General features: G+C 39.5%; 1 protein-coding gene across 9 annotated transcripts in view; it reads right to left on the reverse strand.

The window, feature by feature from the left end:
* The window catches only part of EHBP1 (EH domain binding protein 1), a 196,851-nt gene that overhangs the window by 88,338 nt on the left and 91,808 nt on the right, over positions 1-16,705 (reverse strand). For all 9 annotated transcript variants that reach the window (XM_021392958.1, XM_021392953.1, XM_021392959.1 and 6 more), the window contains 2 exons: positions 16,017-16,269; positions 10,362-10,548 (listed from right to left, as the gene is read on the reverse strand). In XM_021392958.1, the coding sequence (XP_021248633.1) occupies positions 10,362-10,548; positions 16,017-16,269 (440 nt within the window). The remainder of the gene's footprint in view (positions 1-10,361; positions 10,549-16,016; positions 16,270-16,705) is intronic.

Consider the following 16,705-nt stretch of genomic DNA (forward strand, 5'->3'; position numbering starts at 1 on the left):
TTCAGACTCACTTTTCTTCCCTACCAACAAAAAAACTATACGGCAGATAACTGTGATTTATTCTTATGCATAAGTATCTGACCAAATGAAAGATTAGCAGGAGCAGTGGATTAGTAACTAAACCAAAGCTAACTATCAGACTGATTTATGAAGTGGAGATAATTATTTTTATAATATGTCCATAACTCATCATGACAGAAGCAAAGGAATATTTATTCATGCACGCTTATTTCCAAGTTGAGGTGCTTGCCAGCCAAGATGAACCAAACCCACCCTTCAGGCAACCAGAGAAAACAGGCTATTGTTAGCACAGTTCCTTAACAGAATGCTTTGCTGAGGGCCTGATACGGTTTAGAGCCTACTGGAGATTTTAACGATCTGAAACAACTCCACAATAAATTCTGATGTAATAGCTGATAGTTAAATGCTACAGCAACATCAGCTCAGTCCAGCTGTAGTTAGCTCATTAACCTGCAAGGCAACACAGGAAAGAACCAAGTTTTCCATGTAAAAGTTGTTCTATACTCTGCTTGTTAAGAAGTCCAAGGTTAAGGTGTAAAAACTCTACAGAGAAAGGGTAAGCTTCATCAGTTTTTTGTTACGATTTTGAAGATTTTGGTTTTGATGGTAATTTAAAAACTGTCTTACTTGAGGAGAAGCATTCCTTCTTTCTTTTTACCTTTTAGAAAGCAAAGCTTCAACAAAACACGAGTAATAGTCTGTGAAGCCAAGCATGCGAATCAAAGCCTTCCCCATCCTTTGAAAAGGTTACGATGAATGGCAGCAAGGTGGTTATCCTCTGGTACCTACGCCAGGAGCCAGCCCTGCAGCTCCCTCCCGCCGTAGGAGAAAAGGTAAATAGTTTAAAGTATAATAAAAGACCTTCATCGCGGATAAGGATTTTCAGATTATATATCCCAGAAGCTAGCCCAGGTTTTACTTAGAGCTGTTTTTCAAATGCTTCATCCTGGGCAATGGTGCTTGCACCTAAACCAGCTTATGCCCTGCAAGATTCAACAGTGCCATGAAAGCACTGATGTTTAGGAGCATAAGAGTCTGAGAAACTTGAATGCTCCCTGCAGCTCCCAACTTTCTTATCACAGAATCACAGAATATCCTGAGTTGGAAGGGATACACAAGGATCGCCGACCCTAACCCCGGGCTCCACACAGCACCACCTAAAGCCAAACCCTATGGCTGAGAGCAGTGCCCCAACACTCCCTGAGCTCCGGCACTGGGGCCGTGCCCACTACCCTTGGCAGCCTGCCGTGCTCTGGGGCAGAGCCATTCCCTAACCCCCCAACCCTCCTTGGCACAGCTCCATGCCGTTCCCTCGGGCCCTGTTGCTGTCACAGAGAGCAGAGCTCAGCGCTGCCCTCCGCTCCCTGTGAGGAGCTGTAGCCGCCATGAGGCCTCCCCTCAGCTCCTCTGCTCTAGGCTGAGCAAACGCAGGGGCCTAAGCTGCTCCTCAGACCCTTCTCCATCTTTGTAGCTTACTTTTGGATGCTCTCTAACAGCTTTATGTCCTTTTTGTAGTGTGGCACCTGAACTGCGCCCAGTGCTGGAGGTGAGGCCACAAAGCGCAGAGCAGAGGGGACAACCCACTCCCTCAATGAACTGGCAGTGCTGGGCCTGGATACTTAAATGACTGGTTTCAGGCACCTCTGTATTCTCATAAAAAGTGCTTAAATGAGACTCTTAATCTCTCTCTCTCTTCAAGGACAAAAGTATTTCATTCAGCTCCGAACGTGAAGAGGTACAGCTCAGAACAGGCAGCCTGGGCATTCCCAGACCAAAGTGGGTGAAAGCAAAGGGCTCCTCCGACTTCAGCAGCCCTGGAGCAGCTCCTGGATAAGGATCTCTCTCTCATTTGATCAACCTTGCATCTGCTGGCAAGGCAGACTGTTGGGCAAGTGACACTCGTTCAAGAAGTTCAAATGTTTATATAACTCAGCCCATACTTAAAAGGCAATCCCATATTTACATAGGAAACACTGAGGAAATGCTAGCCTTAGTGTCATTTTTTTTTGAATAAAATATGAAAGCGGTATTTTTGTTAGACCCACACACACTGGTGCTGGTGTTTTAATGACACACAGCAACACCACTCCCCTTCACTTCATCACGCAGCATGCTCTGTGCTTGCTGGCTTTTCCCGTTGCCTCCAAACGCCAGAGATGGATTTTCTTCCCGCTGAATGGTATGCAGCCTTACATTTCCAAGATGAAATAAAGCATATAGAAATACTGCCACTGCATATCTAAAAGACCACGCCTTTCCACAAAAGATGAAATAATAATATTATGAAGATGACAACTCTGAGCACTGTGATTTCATAGTGAGAGTTAAATCTAGAACTATGACAAGTGAGGCTCTGAATATCCTACCATTAGTTAAATTACTAAGCATCATTTGCACAGACATTTACTGGAATTGCCAACTTGTCCAATCCAGAATTACTGCAGGCATTACCAATCCACTTCAATAGGAGCTACGCTGTACCAATAAGGCAGAAATACCTTAAAGAGCAATTATTAAAACTGCAGAAGGAGCCAAGTGTTTACCATCCTCTGAATTATGTATATTAATCTGCAATTAAAAAGATTTTTCTAGGACAGCCCTGGAGACCTGGTTTCTGCATGCCCACTACTACTAAAGACAAAGACAAAACTCTGAAATACTGAAGCAGCAGCACTTCAAGTTGACAACTCAAGGGATCAGAAGTTGGGATATTACAAAATTATGGTTATGTACTCGGCGTTAATTAGCACCCTTTGTATATTTGCATTTTGACACCATCTTTAAGAGCACTTCTCCCCTAGACTTGTCCCTCATGAAGAGGGCACAATGAACCACCTCCCTGAGTGGCACTACCTATTCCTATTTTTTTTCCATATTATTAGTTGTTTGTCCTCATGTGTCATCTGCTGCACACTCCCTGGACCTTGAACTGACAATGGCATCATCAATCTCATCAAAGGGCTCTTCTACAGTGTCCATCTTTATGGTATTTTAATCTAGAAGATTAAACATTTAATTTACTAGACATCCTCGTGAGGTAACAATCCATTTAACTAAAGAAAAAGTGAGGTCCACCACAGACAGCTCTAAACTATCAGAAGCTATTGCTTTTGAGTCCTCAGCCACCCAGCAGCTGGCCTCATGGAGTGCTGCTTGTTTTCTCACACTTCACATGTACTTCTTCAGCTGCACTGCACTTCCATCAAGGCAGTAGTTCTCTTAATTTATCATAGTTGTATCAAGCTGGGATCTTAAAATTAACACCACAGTCCAAATTTGGGTTCAAGAGATTAGCTTCGCACCAGGGTACTCCTGACAGAGGGAAAGATAATACCTACTGCTCCTGGACAGGATTTAGCTGCCTTAATTGTCAGGGAAAGCTGTTCTGTTCACTGGCCACTGCCTCAACCAGAGCACAACTCAGCCTAGCTCCCTGCATCCAGCATCTATGGTGCTGCCTGAAGGAGTGCTGCAGGGAGACCTGACGTCTCCAGCTAGACATCACTCTGGCTTAGAAGCAGGATAAGGCAAGAAGTGAGGGGACAATGTTGGAAGGAGCTCACCTCCGCCTCCAACCCCGTGCAGATTCCCCACCACAGCAACATGTGGGTAAATTACTGGTTGATCTGCTTTTTAAACTTGAAATTCTGAAGGAAGTGTCTCTCCCAGTGGTTATGATGCTATCCAGTGGCACCTAAGTCTTTGACAGCAGTACAACTGCTTTATTGCTAGAAAATGGGCACTAAACATTTTAATGGGAAGGACTGAAAGCAGCGGCTGAACAAGGAAGCAATTGTTTCACCTATACTTTCGATGTATACAAATAGATTCCTGTTGGCAACAGCCACAGGAATAACATGAAGAAAACACACACCACCTTCTGCTAATAGATTCATACAGCCACTTGCAAGAAGGAGAGAATCGAACAAGGTCGCAGAGAAATGAAATCTCATACACAATTAACACTTAAAACCACTGTAGTAAAACTACATGGACAAAACAAGCAATTTCCAACTACAAATTAATATAGCACCAAATATAAATGCCTGTCACTTAGTTGGCCAAGTCTAACTTCATCAGTTCAGGACAAGATATTCATTAGCCTGTACCTTCAGCAAAATGGAAAAATACTACACTTGTACTGGAAGTGAATTGAACAGTTCACTCCCTTTTCTAGCATGCCTTCTAACAAGGCTGCTTTACACCAAAATACAAGCTAACAGTGAACACAGGAAAAGCACGTAACTGGTCAAGCTGACAAACACCACTTAAAACGTATGCAAACAGTAATAAGAGATTGTTTAAGTAAGGTGTAAAAAAGGGAGCCTCTTTTATTAATACTTGAAAAGCTTCTAGTTTAATGAATTTTCTGTGCTTTGACATTATCTCACTATCTCTCTGTTCACGTTACATGTGTGGATTGTCTTTTTTCCCATTAAAAGATAAACTGTCTTAGAGCTGTATGCAAAATGGATTTTCTTTTTTGCACAAGTTTGTAACAGTAGAAATCTCAAAATTCTGCCCACTGCCTCCTGAGTCTTCCTTGGGCTTGATGAACTATCTGCACAGGAAGTGACAAAGATCTCATGCAAATGAGCTTCACAATTCCTTTGCAGCTAAAGTGAAGCTGGAAAGGAGCTAACTCATTCAAAAAGACACTCCAGGAAGTCAGGGAGTGCTGATGTGAATGGATAAATGAAACACTTTTGATAGAGAAAGAAAACGAGTAATCTCCTTAATCTACCGTTTGCAATTTAATGTAATTTCTCTGCTTGGCAGCATCACTACATCTGTGTTCAAGATGAGCTCTTCCTACTGTTCAGTCACATAAGGTTGATAATGCTGAGGTAAATACAAAAACGAAAAGTGAAGATCCAGAAACAACAGCATTTCTGAGATCTCAGAGAGTCGCACCTAGTACTACACTGAATGTTATTTTGCTCCCCTTCCACTAAACTCATCTAAAGACTATGCTCCATTTCTGTGTAAGCAATTTCCTGCCTTTTACTACATGTTTCTTCTTGTTCCCTTCAAAAGTACATGAGAACTCCTTTTCTTTCCCAGGATGTAATTCCTATGTGCTTCTCTCCTTGCTAGTTTGAAGGATAAGCTGCCTATCAGGCAGAAAACTTTCTGAACAGAAGCATCCCAGATACAAAATGGATTACAAAGGACACTGGATGGAGATGGGTTATTACATGTGATGCAGAAAAAGGATCTTGATTTGTGATTACAGCATACCACGTTTTCTACAAATGTGTTTCACTACAGCTTAAACCAGCTAGCTTGCCTGGCATGAGAGAGCAAACAAAAATTCATTTTGGTTTAAAATAGAGAAACAGAACTTAAACAATGATGGTGACAACCAGAAATGTTATTACTGGCTTTGGACTATTATGTGAATGTATATTTTTCTTTTCTGCCAGTGTAAAAGGCCATTACAAGCTCTTGTCTACAAGCCACCAAGTCAATGCCTATGCCTTCATGACTATCAGCCAAACTGTGACTTTCATAAAGATGAAAATGACTTATATATTAATATGACAGACAAGCCTATTTATAACTCCATCCTGTTACTATATACTTTCACCAAGTGCTAAGTGTAACTCAAAAGCCAGCTAAACCATTTAAACACAGCTTCAAAAGAATCCTGTGGACTGAAACCCATCCCATGTCTGTTCGCATAGCCGTTTCTCATCAGATAAATGCTTATCATAAAACTCTTGAACTCCAGTCTTCATTTACTGAGATATTCTGGATAGCCCCACATGAAGCTGTGAGATGGAGATTTCTGCTTAATTACAGCTTCACAGTTTGTTTGTCAGAGTTACCTTAACACGGCCAGCAAGCCGTTTGAGATGGTTCACTGTGGAATAATTCTAGACTTTCAGAGTTCCTATTTTTAAGCTTCCTGATGACTCAGATTGGTATAAAGAGATGTGGAAGGAAGACAGGAAAGATTTAAGATATTTCACTAGAAGTACAAGCAATAATATTTAAAAAGAAGACTTTCCTCTAGTCCACATATGGCAAATGCTGAGCTAGCACAGTTGGCAAAGAGCTGGCTGGCATAGAACACCCCCTCCTCACCCACATGGGATCACCAGGCAGTCAGAAGGGCCTTCTCAAAGCCTATATGCTAGAGAAGCTTAGAAAGAGCTTGCTGCTCCACTTACGTGATTGCTTAGGGAAGCAGTGCAAGGTAAGTATTTGGAAAAAGGTGAATAATGTGCAGAGAGAAGTAAGCTTGAAATGGCTGCAGACATGAGAGACAGTAGATTGAGCCTAAAGCAGCTGAAGAAGTGGAGGTGTCCCCTGCACCAAATTAATATGGTGCAGGGATACTGGCAATACTCTTAAATCACCAGTGCTCATGACCTTTGCCAATCTAACACAGATCAAAATTCTCAAGTTAGGGCAAGCAGAAGCAGTCTCATCTGTGCTCTTTTCTCTCTTAGGCAAGCCCTGGAGAAGTGGGAGACACTGTTATGGTTACTACTGTCATTAGCACTGTTATTTTATACCTTAGATTCAGAGAGAACAGAACTCAGGTCAATGTTGCAGGAATTACCAGATAGCATCCACAGCTTCATGCACATGTACACTGTAATGTACATGTACTCAATGTACATGAGAACATGTAAGCTTGAGAACAACCATTTCAGGGGAAAAATAAAAGTTAAATGCTGACTATATTTGCTTTCATGACTTCCCTTCTGACCAGCAATTACCTATGACTATCTGGGCAGTAAGACTTTATGCCAGCCTGCCAGTGAGATAAAGTCTTTGCTTCAAACTCTAGTTCTACCATTTTCATGGCTATTAAAATTAACGCCTGCATGTTAGTCTCAGATTCTATCATTACTGATTGTTGAGTTCTTGAAAGCTAACCAACCCATAACTCCACCATGCAGCATCCTCTTTATTGTGGGGATACCTAGCATGATGCTTTGATACCACCAGATCAGAACACGTTTTCTTGGCATCTTCTGTCTATTTTTATATGAAACTTACACGGAATTATTTTGTACAACATAAATCTCTGAACAAAGGAACTCAAAGAAATTTGATTTCCATCGTGTCAGGAGTAGTAGGGGTAATTAACCATGGATGTGATTCCAGGAAAATCTAGAAATAGTGTTCAACTGTTAAAAAAAATCATATAATTCCCTTAGAAGAAAGTCTTTTGCAATTCAGAGATGCTTTAGCTGGAGTCTGTTCTCAAATGAGACAAGTCCATTCATCTGACTGATGACTGCTAAAAATTAATCACTTTACTTTTCTCTTTCATTACCACAGACACTGCTGTTAAATATTAAAAATTATGCACCAAAAAAATCATGTGTGGGAAGTTAGATATCCCTCAGGCAAGAAACACCTTCCACCACTGCTTGGGTAATGGTAAAGTGTTGGATTCAGGCAATGATGTTTCAACAGCAAACACAACTGCACTTCTGTGGAAGACTTCCTACATCCCAGATGCCAATGCTAGAAGGCTTACTGCAGCTGAATACTGAGCGAAGCAATTTGGTGTTCAGCCAAACCCTAGGGATTTGATTTCTGGGTGTATACTTAGGAAAATTTCACCCCTTCTTGCCCTACTTTTGAATCCAAGGAGTATTTAAATTCTAGGTATTTAAATTCCTAGGAACTTCACTACTGTTTTCCAAAACTAATTGCTTTTTTTAATAGGGAAACATAATTTCAAGTATTTGGAACAAGTATCTTGAGTAGGAATCTATCATGTGTCAAATAATCTTGCTTTTACTAAGAGTAATTTCCACTTAATAATGGACGTTAGCACCAGCATTTATATTTTTTGTGTTCATCAAATGTGATAAAAATGAACTACAAATACTCTACCAAAGATGTACAGAAGCATTTTAGGAGTCTTTTTCTTTAATCTCCAAAGTTCTAACCTTAATGCTGTGTTTCTGTATTCAGTAGACTAGCATTTCTGCTCCACAATCATTTCCCATGAAGACAACCAAGACAAGGAACCGAACATGTTGGAACACTTGGGATCTGGTTACTGTAATACAGAGGCTTTCTGTGCACAGGTAACTTGGACAAATCACTGACTAAGTCCGGTTACTTAACCTCCCCCTTTACCTACACTTACCCCTATGGGACTACTCCCCCTGCATAAAGTTTTGTGCCAAGTTCATGGTTGTATAGTTCCCATGCCCTTTGATGGGAGTTTTTTTTCACAGTTGCTAAACACTGCCACTGTTATTGGGTAATAACCAAGTTATTTGTGCCAACACTCCAGGTCCTACCTGGGTACTATTTTGTTCTGGTATGTGGAAATTATTTAATTTTCTTTTTCAGTGGCAGTACTTTTCAAATTTCAAGCAACATTCCAAGTAAAGTGCTTTTGATCTACAATTATTAGATCATCTCAGATCAAAACAATTCAAGCACAGGAAAAAAGATTTAGTAAAAGCTTTCTGATTTATAAGCAATCATGCAATACTCACTGCATACCCAGTGAGTGAAACTTTCCAATCTAGCTGTAATGTAATAAACCCAGATACTGTGTCTGCTCTGGAGCCTTTCCTAATGGTCTCACATCTTCCAAAATCCTTTAAAAAAAATTAAAGCTTTCCTGAAGTGTAGAAGGTCAACATAAAGTTTCATCTTCCCCCATGGCTGTAATGAATATTTCAGTTTCAGCACTTGGACCTTTGCTGTTCTCAGCTGCTGCTTCAGCGGCAAAGAGATGAGCTGCAAGCAGTAACACTCTACATAGTTGCAGAAGCTACTTGGCTGTGCTCGTAACAATCCAGTCTTTTCAGCAGGTTCAATCCTGCATTTTTTCTTAATCAATTTCAGCTTTCAGACAATCTAAAACAACCATGACAATTGAACGCAGTAGTAAGACATTATTCTATCACAATATACACAGAGGTATTTCTTTGGAAGCAGACCTCTAAAAAAACCAACCAAACAAACAAAACAAAAAACCCAAACAAAAAAACCCAACACTTTCAAACACTGAGCAATGGGGGTACAACCTCTATCAAATGAGCTGATAAAATCTTCCCCACAGAATTCTCTTCTCTGCCTGGTAGTACCAGAATGCTTTACTTTGGCTGCTTAGCTGTGAACTGAAGACCACACTCTACCAAAAATCAAATAAAATGGATTTTTTTTTCTTACAAAACCTCATGCAAACAGGATCGAATCCCATTGCAGCACGTGATAGTACTGCAATACTTGGATGCAATATTGCCCTGGCAGTGGTTTTACATATTGAAAGTTACGCTTGTGGCCCTACTGTGCTGTTTTGTTTTGCCGTGAGCAGACACAGATTAGATTTCTGGTCTCATACTCTCTACCCTAAGTGAATGCTATAGTGACAGCAAGATCAGAGCCTGGGGGGATAAGGACATGTCAGCAATCTAGCTGACTAATTAAGCAATGAAGTGATAGGTATCACAAGTAGTTTCATTCCATTCTTAAAGTATGGCGGCTCCAATACAAGGAAAAACAAATGACAATATGCATAAATTGGGAGAGCTGTGCTGGAAGGGAAGCCCTCCGTTCTCACCTTCCTACCCTTAATAACAAGTTGTCGGCACCCACAAAATTTGTTTTTAAAAACATCCCCTCGGTACGCTCCACTAAATGCTTCTTTCGCTTAAAAAAGAACAAGCAATTGCTGAAAAGCTGGAGTTAAAATTCACATTGACAGCGTTAGCTTTTGTGATCCTAGAATACCTACACTGCACACTGCCCACTTCAACAGAAGTTAACTCAGAATTTTGGTTGAGAAACAGTAAAGTATCAGTGTATATACGTACACTTAGTTTGGATATTCCTAATAAACTGTTAATCTGATCTAAAGTAGACTGTGGCATTTTTTTTTAAATTACTTCAATATACGATAGAAATGAACATTTACAAATCCTAATGCAAATACACAGTGTCCAGTACTAAGCTCTTAAAACCCAGATCTATGATAGAAATGTGGAGACGAACTCTTCAGCAGCAGCAAGGCTTAGTAACACAACAATAGATCAAGACAAAGTATTGTTCAACATGATTTTCTTCCCTCTCAACGGTATATCCAGCTATCCGGTAGCATTTGTTACTAGAAGACTCTTTTCATTGAAACTGCAGTTGCTGTTACAGTTGTCATTAAATCCTTAAAGAAAAAATACAAGCTCCTACTGCTGCTCTCTCCCTATGAGCCAGCAACTGAATAGAGATGAGCCAACACCTTATTTAGTCCAAGCAAAGCTTTTATGATGGCCTGCAGAAATAAATAGGATGTCTACGATCCACATAAAGGCACCGTTAATAATAAAGACAAAAATTCGGTATGAAAAACCTACCTTTGGAGAAGAAGAAAGCTCTCTCGATGCAGGAACAGCTGATACGTTCTCACTCACGTTTGTCTCTGTCTTTGGCAAGAGGTTTGGTGGTTCAGGAGCCTTTCTTTTCATCTTCTTTTCTGGTTCTTGCAGTGGACCAACTTTAATTAAAGCAGGGCTTGATTTTGGTTCATAAAACGGATTTGATCTAATTAAAGAAGAGAAACATATTTCTTTACTATCTTATTGGAATTCAAAATGAAAATAAGACTAGTTTAGAGAAGCTGGCGACTAAAATGCTTTTATTATCTTGTGCAAGAAAATGTTTAGCTTTTACATGTTACTTTCTGATATGACTGACAAGTGAGAAAAACTGGATTAGCTCAGAACTGCTTTAACTTCCAAATTACATAAATTTTATTAATAACAATGCTGAATTCAAATAAACTTGGCTATTTAATAAACTGATCTCATTTATAAATGAGCTCAATACCAAGAAATTTGAGAGAGGATGCTGTTGAATATGCCAGTGAACAGAACTAAGAATTCTTTATCAGAACAGATTTAAGTCCACATTCCTACCCCCGATTTGTTCCATCCTAAATAAATACTTCCACAGCACTTCCAAATGTGATCTATTAGTTTAATGTATCAACTATCAACCAGCAATACATTGAATAATAGCTTCTCCTATAGACTTGAATGGAGACAGCAATTCTTACCCTACTAAGGATACTCATGGGAACTTTCTTCACACTAACCTAACTTACTCATGATCTTCGCTTTTCATGTTTTGCAATCCAGAACCAGACAATTAATTACGAAACTGGCAAGTTAATTTATTCCTTTCTATTCCATACTTCCCCTGTAAAATATATTTATCACGCATATCAAACAATGTTAATGTAATGAAGTCACTGCAATCCCCAAAGGTCTATCTGCATACAGTTATATAAAGTGTAACTCATCACAACAAATAACCTCAGTCCTTCAAAATCTACTCTACATTGAAACAATAATGCATACAGCATTTGATAAAAGTTACCTAGCTAGATTCATTTTCCCATTTCCTCTCGGGATAAGAGAAATGAGCTAGTCCATGCTGTTTTAAACAACTAAAAAATGTGGGCACAAATGCAAAGCCCACTAGTCCTCCAGTTTCCTTCCACATAACACTAGATTTCTCTCAGTTTTGTGCATTTTTAGTATGAAAATATGTCTTACAGTCTCTTGGGCTGACTTTAAAATTTATCTTAATGCAGTTTGCCCTTGTCCCCTTTTGACTGAGAAGAAGAAAGCAGTTAATAATCCACACTGCAGAAAATAAGTCTACTTTGAAAGGCAAAGTCTATTGAAGCACATAAGAGAAGACCAGGCACAAAACCTCCAGACCTTTCGGAGAATCTGCCGCCACTTGTTACAGATCTAAACCCAGATAGTGAAGTGAAAGAACGACTAACACTAAAATAACTCATCTGCTGACTGAAGACAACTTTCAGGTGTTCCCTCTTTGCTGCCCATCAAGAGCAAAGCCATCGGTGCAATAAAAACTAAGGGCAAGATCAAAATAACAAGTTAAATGAGAACGGACGGGTGTTTTCCATGGGAGGCAGCAGAAAAAGGAGGGTATTCAGGCTGGAGCAGGGAATGCACCTAGCTGTCAGTAGCTCTAATTTAGCTGACAGCCTGGCTCAGCTGTCTTCAGACACCGGGAAGTTCAAAGGGAGGTGAAAATGAAGATAAAAGAGATAAAGGCTGAAGAACAATGCATGCTGCAGGAGAGCACGAGGTCTTCCTTAGTTCTACAAGGCAGACTTCTGAACAGACAACAGATGCAACATGTTTGGTGGTGCCTTACTTGGAATTAGAAAGGTATATCTGTAATGATTGTAATGATTTTGGTGGGAAAAAAAAAAACAAACAAAGAGTATAAAAAGTTGGGAAGAACTACTACGTTTTAAATTTTCATGCTGCAGGACACTCTGTGCTGCACATGTAATCCTGAAGAACTGGACCCTACTGCATCCATCAGAAGAATGGGCTGTATTTTCCCATAGAAAATATCCCACTTTAAAACTAGGCTAAACCCCTCACATTTTGGTCATGGCATGGTCTGAACACACAATTTTCCACTTTCTCTTTCCACTTAAAAATAATTTTTCAAAACTGTTCCTCATCAAGTTTCACACAGACAAAATTCCCCAGTTCTTGCCATAAAAAGTCTATACATGTTGAAGTTCCTGGTATCTGATACATGCAGCAGGGTTTGGTTCAACAGCCTCCACATGGAGCTGATGAGAAACTAAGCATGAGAACAGCCTGGCTGAAAAAAGCCTTAGCTGAAAAATACCTACGTACTCTTTCCCTAAGTTAGCTCACTTTCTTTTTGCTTCAGTTATATTACTAAACTGATCCACACAGAGGGATTTACCTGAAGAGATGTTAGACTGTTCATGACAAAATTAAATAAACCAACCTGATGAGCTACCTGGCACTAAGCAGTCAGCAGCAGTGGGGTGGCTTGTGGCTTCTATGGAACAGTCAGCTTCAAGAGATGGCAACTAAACAGCCTTACCAATTAGACAGCAGTGTCCTCAGCCATGCAACTATCAACAAGGTAAGAAGCTACAGAGCCAAACAGTATCTGAAAAAGCAAGCTTTATTCTGATCACTTTAAAAATGTCTTTGACCAGCATCATTGTTTAACAAAAAAAAATAAAATTGCCATTTTACCGAGGAAGAAAATCAAAGCTGTCAGTGTGCTACAGGTAAGAGACTGGGCTATCTTACAAATCAAAAATGCTAAGGTTGAAGGCATTGCACTTTAACTAGTGGTCATCCGTGCTATTTCCAAATAATTCATTTCAGCAAGGCCTGCTGTTCTTTATTAACAGTTAGCCACCAAGCATTTTGATTTTTAATGTAAACAATTCAAAAAGCAAAAGCAGATTTTTACACTAACATTTAAGTTCCCAGACAAAAAAAAAAAAAAAGAAAAAGAAAATGCGTTCTTTATCTCAAGCTAGGAAGTATGTTCTGGGAGAGTAGCTCCACAGCTGAACATATATGCAGTGGAACATCTAAGTCCATCTGTACCATGCAATGCTTCAATATGTCGATGCTTGTGACTATGCTTCGCTGATGTGAGTTGTGAAATCTTATGTTATCTTCACAACCATTAGTGCAATATATTGCCATTAAGCCAATTACACAAGGTAAATCCTCCACAGAGGCACAGCGAGGATAAGTACCTTGTCCAAGATTGTGAGACTTTGTTACAAAACTGGAATCAGAGTTCAGATCTTGGGGCACTATGTGTAAGTCTTGAGTCCAGAATCAGAACTAGCAATCTACTAAAGCACAGTGGGACAAGGGTCCTGATCCTCAGTGATGTGTTCATGTTGCCAGGACACATCATCACATTTCCCATACAACAAGAGAAAGCCAACTGGTGCATTAAGTGAACCTCAATGAAACTTTTAAGATCCAGTGAAAAAAATACATCATATTTCCTGAGTGACAGTAAATGCCCTTAAGGAGACTTCTATTTCTCATACCTTTCATCTATCACATTCAAAAGCATTCCTGGGAAAGCAATGGACCAGTGGTAGTCAAAAATGATTAAAAAAAACCAACCCAAAACAAAACAACAGAAATTGGAAGATAAGATAGTTAGGAGAGGTTGAAAATAGCATGCCAAGTTTTCTAATGCCATGATATGACCCAGTTGTTCAGGCTTGTCTTGAATACACTGCTCAGGCCAAGTCAACAGCCATCTTAAAATAGATACATAGCAGAAGAAATAAGAGGGTCCAGAGACGTGCGATGAAAATGATTAGAGACATGAAGAGACTTCTGCATGAAGAGAGATTGAAAAAGTTAGCACCACTTAACTCAGACAAGTGACAAGTAATGGTGAACATGCTAGAGATACAGAATACAGCAACAGTTTACGGCAGATAAAACTCAATACTACTCGCTGTTGTTTTCAGAAGCCAACAGAAGGAATTGTAGATGGGACTGGGAAGGTAACTTATTTACAATCAATAAAAGGAAATACATTTCATATAATACCTTGTTTTCTTGTGGAACTCTCTGCCACAAATTGACACTGAAGCCTAGACTTTAATAGGATTTGGAAGAAGATGAGCCACTTAGATAATAAAAGCGTCCGCATTCACATTAGGTAACAAGGAATATACATCAGGACATAAACCCTTATTATTTGGGGCACACAAAAACTGAACTGCCTATGAAAATCTTCCTTTTGGTGCTCACAATACTGTGCATATCCTTAGCAGGAACATTTTATTGAAAAAATTGGGAATTAATAACATGAAGTAAGGCATAATAGTGCTAGTTAGCTGTGAGTTAGTATCCCAAGCTTCACGTTCCTACACTGGCTTTTTTTTTTTATATTACTACATTTTTTTCCTCCACAGTGTTTCAGTATAAAGATCCATCCTAGGGTTCTCCTCGCCACATCTCTACCCAACACATTTAAAAAATTGCCTCCACATCTTTTTCAGTGAGATAGCACTGGGAGGGAAGTGGCATGAGGCAGCTACAAGGAGGGTCAAGACAAAAAAAATTGGTGTCAAAGACGTAAAATTACAAATATATTATTATTTCTCCCTGCAGATTCTGGTGATCTGTGAACGATCAGAGATGGTTACTGTGACTGCCAACAGTGTGATCACACCATGGTCTGAAGATACAGCAGTCAGTGCTGTTTGCTGTGCAGCGCCCTGATGGATGGAGCTGGCAGAGAAATCATCTCTCAGTGTCCCCACTGCTCCCTTTTTTCAAAAATTCTTTTCTTTTCTTTTCCACAGAATATCAACACATCCATGGCCACAGAGCTTTAAAAGGAAAAAGCCCTGCAGGGTCCTTTATATATTTCTATTAGAATGCATGGAAATTCTTCAATTTCCTGCAACGTGGCTATAAACAGAGAAACATGAAGATGATAGGACACCTGTATTAATATTAAATGTTAAAGCAATGCAAATGTCATCCCATGATAAACCTCCTTAAGTACTGTAAAACTAAAGTGTAATTACAGTTGTTGTCTGTAAAATTGCTCATGTGTAATCACCATAAACTGCCTCATGAGTGGTGTGGTTGGTGACTAATAACCACAAACAAGGAATTAGTAAACACCTTCAAACCTCCCAAGCTGTACAACTCTTGCAAAGAGCTCTTACTCCTTGTTATGTCTCCATACTAAAAACAAGGCAGCCAGCGCAAGTTTATTAAAGTTTTGTATGTGGTCATGATAAAAGAAACAACAAAGTGCATATGGAATTAGCATTTTGATTTTAAGAAGTAAAAATAATGGCAAAAAAGACAGGAAGGAACAAACTGTTGCTCCTTCATGTTTGGATCATTACAATTGGAAGGGCATGAAAGGCCGAAAAGGCACGCAGATCTGCTTCCTGTCAAGTAATTTGCTACCAAAGAGGCAAAGAAGCTTTTCCTAGCTGATCGTATTCACCTGTAGAGCAGAACCGTGTGACTTGGGGATATGGTATTTCCTACTGCTAAGCTGAAGACCAGTAATGTCCTGAGGAGGTGATTAAGGATCACCACGACTGAGCCCAGTACACCTCAAGATTAAGCCAGGAATCCTACTAACACTTCCAAGGCTGCTGAAAGATGAAGAATCGTACTTACTCATCTAGTTCTTCCTCTTCAGCTTTGGAGGTATCTGCATAGAGGTATTTGCTCATATCCACTGGTCTGACGTTTTTCCTTTTTGCAGGTTGAGGAGGAGAATCTCTTATGGTTACAAATGTTTCGGGGTCAGGATCTGGTTCATCAAATGGGTTCAAGTACTCCGGGGCATCTTCATCCTTGAAGGGATTGTAACTGTCAACATAGAAGCCTTCTTCTGTCTTTGAAGATGATGCGATCTCACTGTCCAGTTCTACCAAACAACAAGAAAATCATTAAGCAGATTTAATACAGAAAAATTTTGAAGCCATTTTATCAGATCTTTGCTTTTTGACGGTTTATGAAAAGGTTTGCTTTATAATTCTCAAGATGGAAAGTCCAAGCCTCAGACGAATTTTCATGCTTTATTTGCAGTGTGACCTTGTTTATGCCAAAATACGGTCTTTGAAAATATAATTTCATCTAGAGTATACTGAATAGGTTTAATTTTCTCATTTACTAAAGCGCTTTCAACCAATTTGTTATTAGTTTTCTTATTTGTTGTATAAATCCTATCACAACAGATTTTAAAACATTTTCCCAAGCTATTAGCCAATCTGTATCCTAACAAAATGTTCTTAATTGTTTATCTGAGTTTTTAATAAAGCAAAAAGATGCCCTATCCTTTATAATAAAATGACTTTTACTGG

This window comes from Numida meleagris, chromosome 3, assembly GCF_002078875.1.
Source record: "Numida meleagris isolate 19003 breed g44 Domestic line chromosome 3, NumMel1.0, whole genome shotgun sequence".
Taxonomy (NCBI): Eukaryota; Metazoa; Chordata; class Aves; order Galliformes; family Numididae; genus Numida; species Numida meleagris.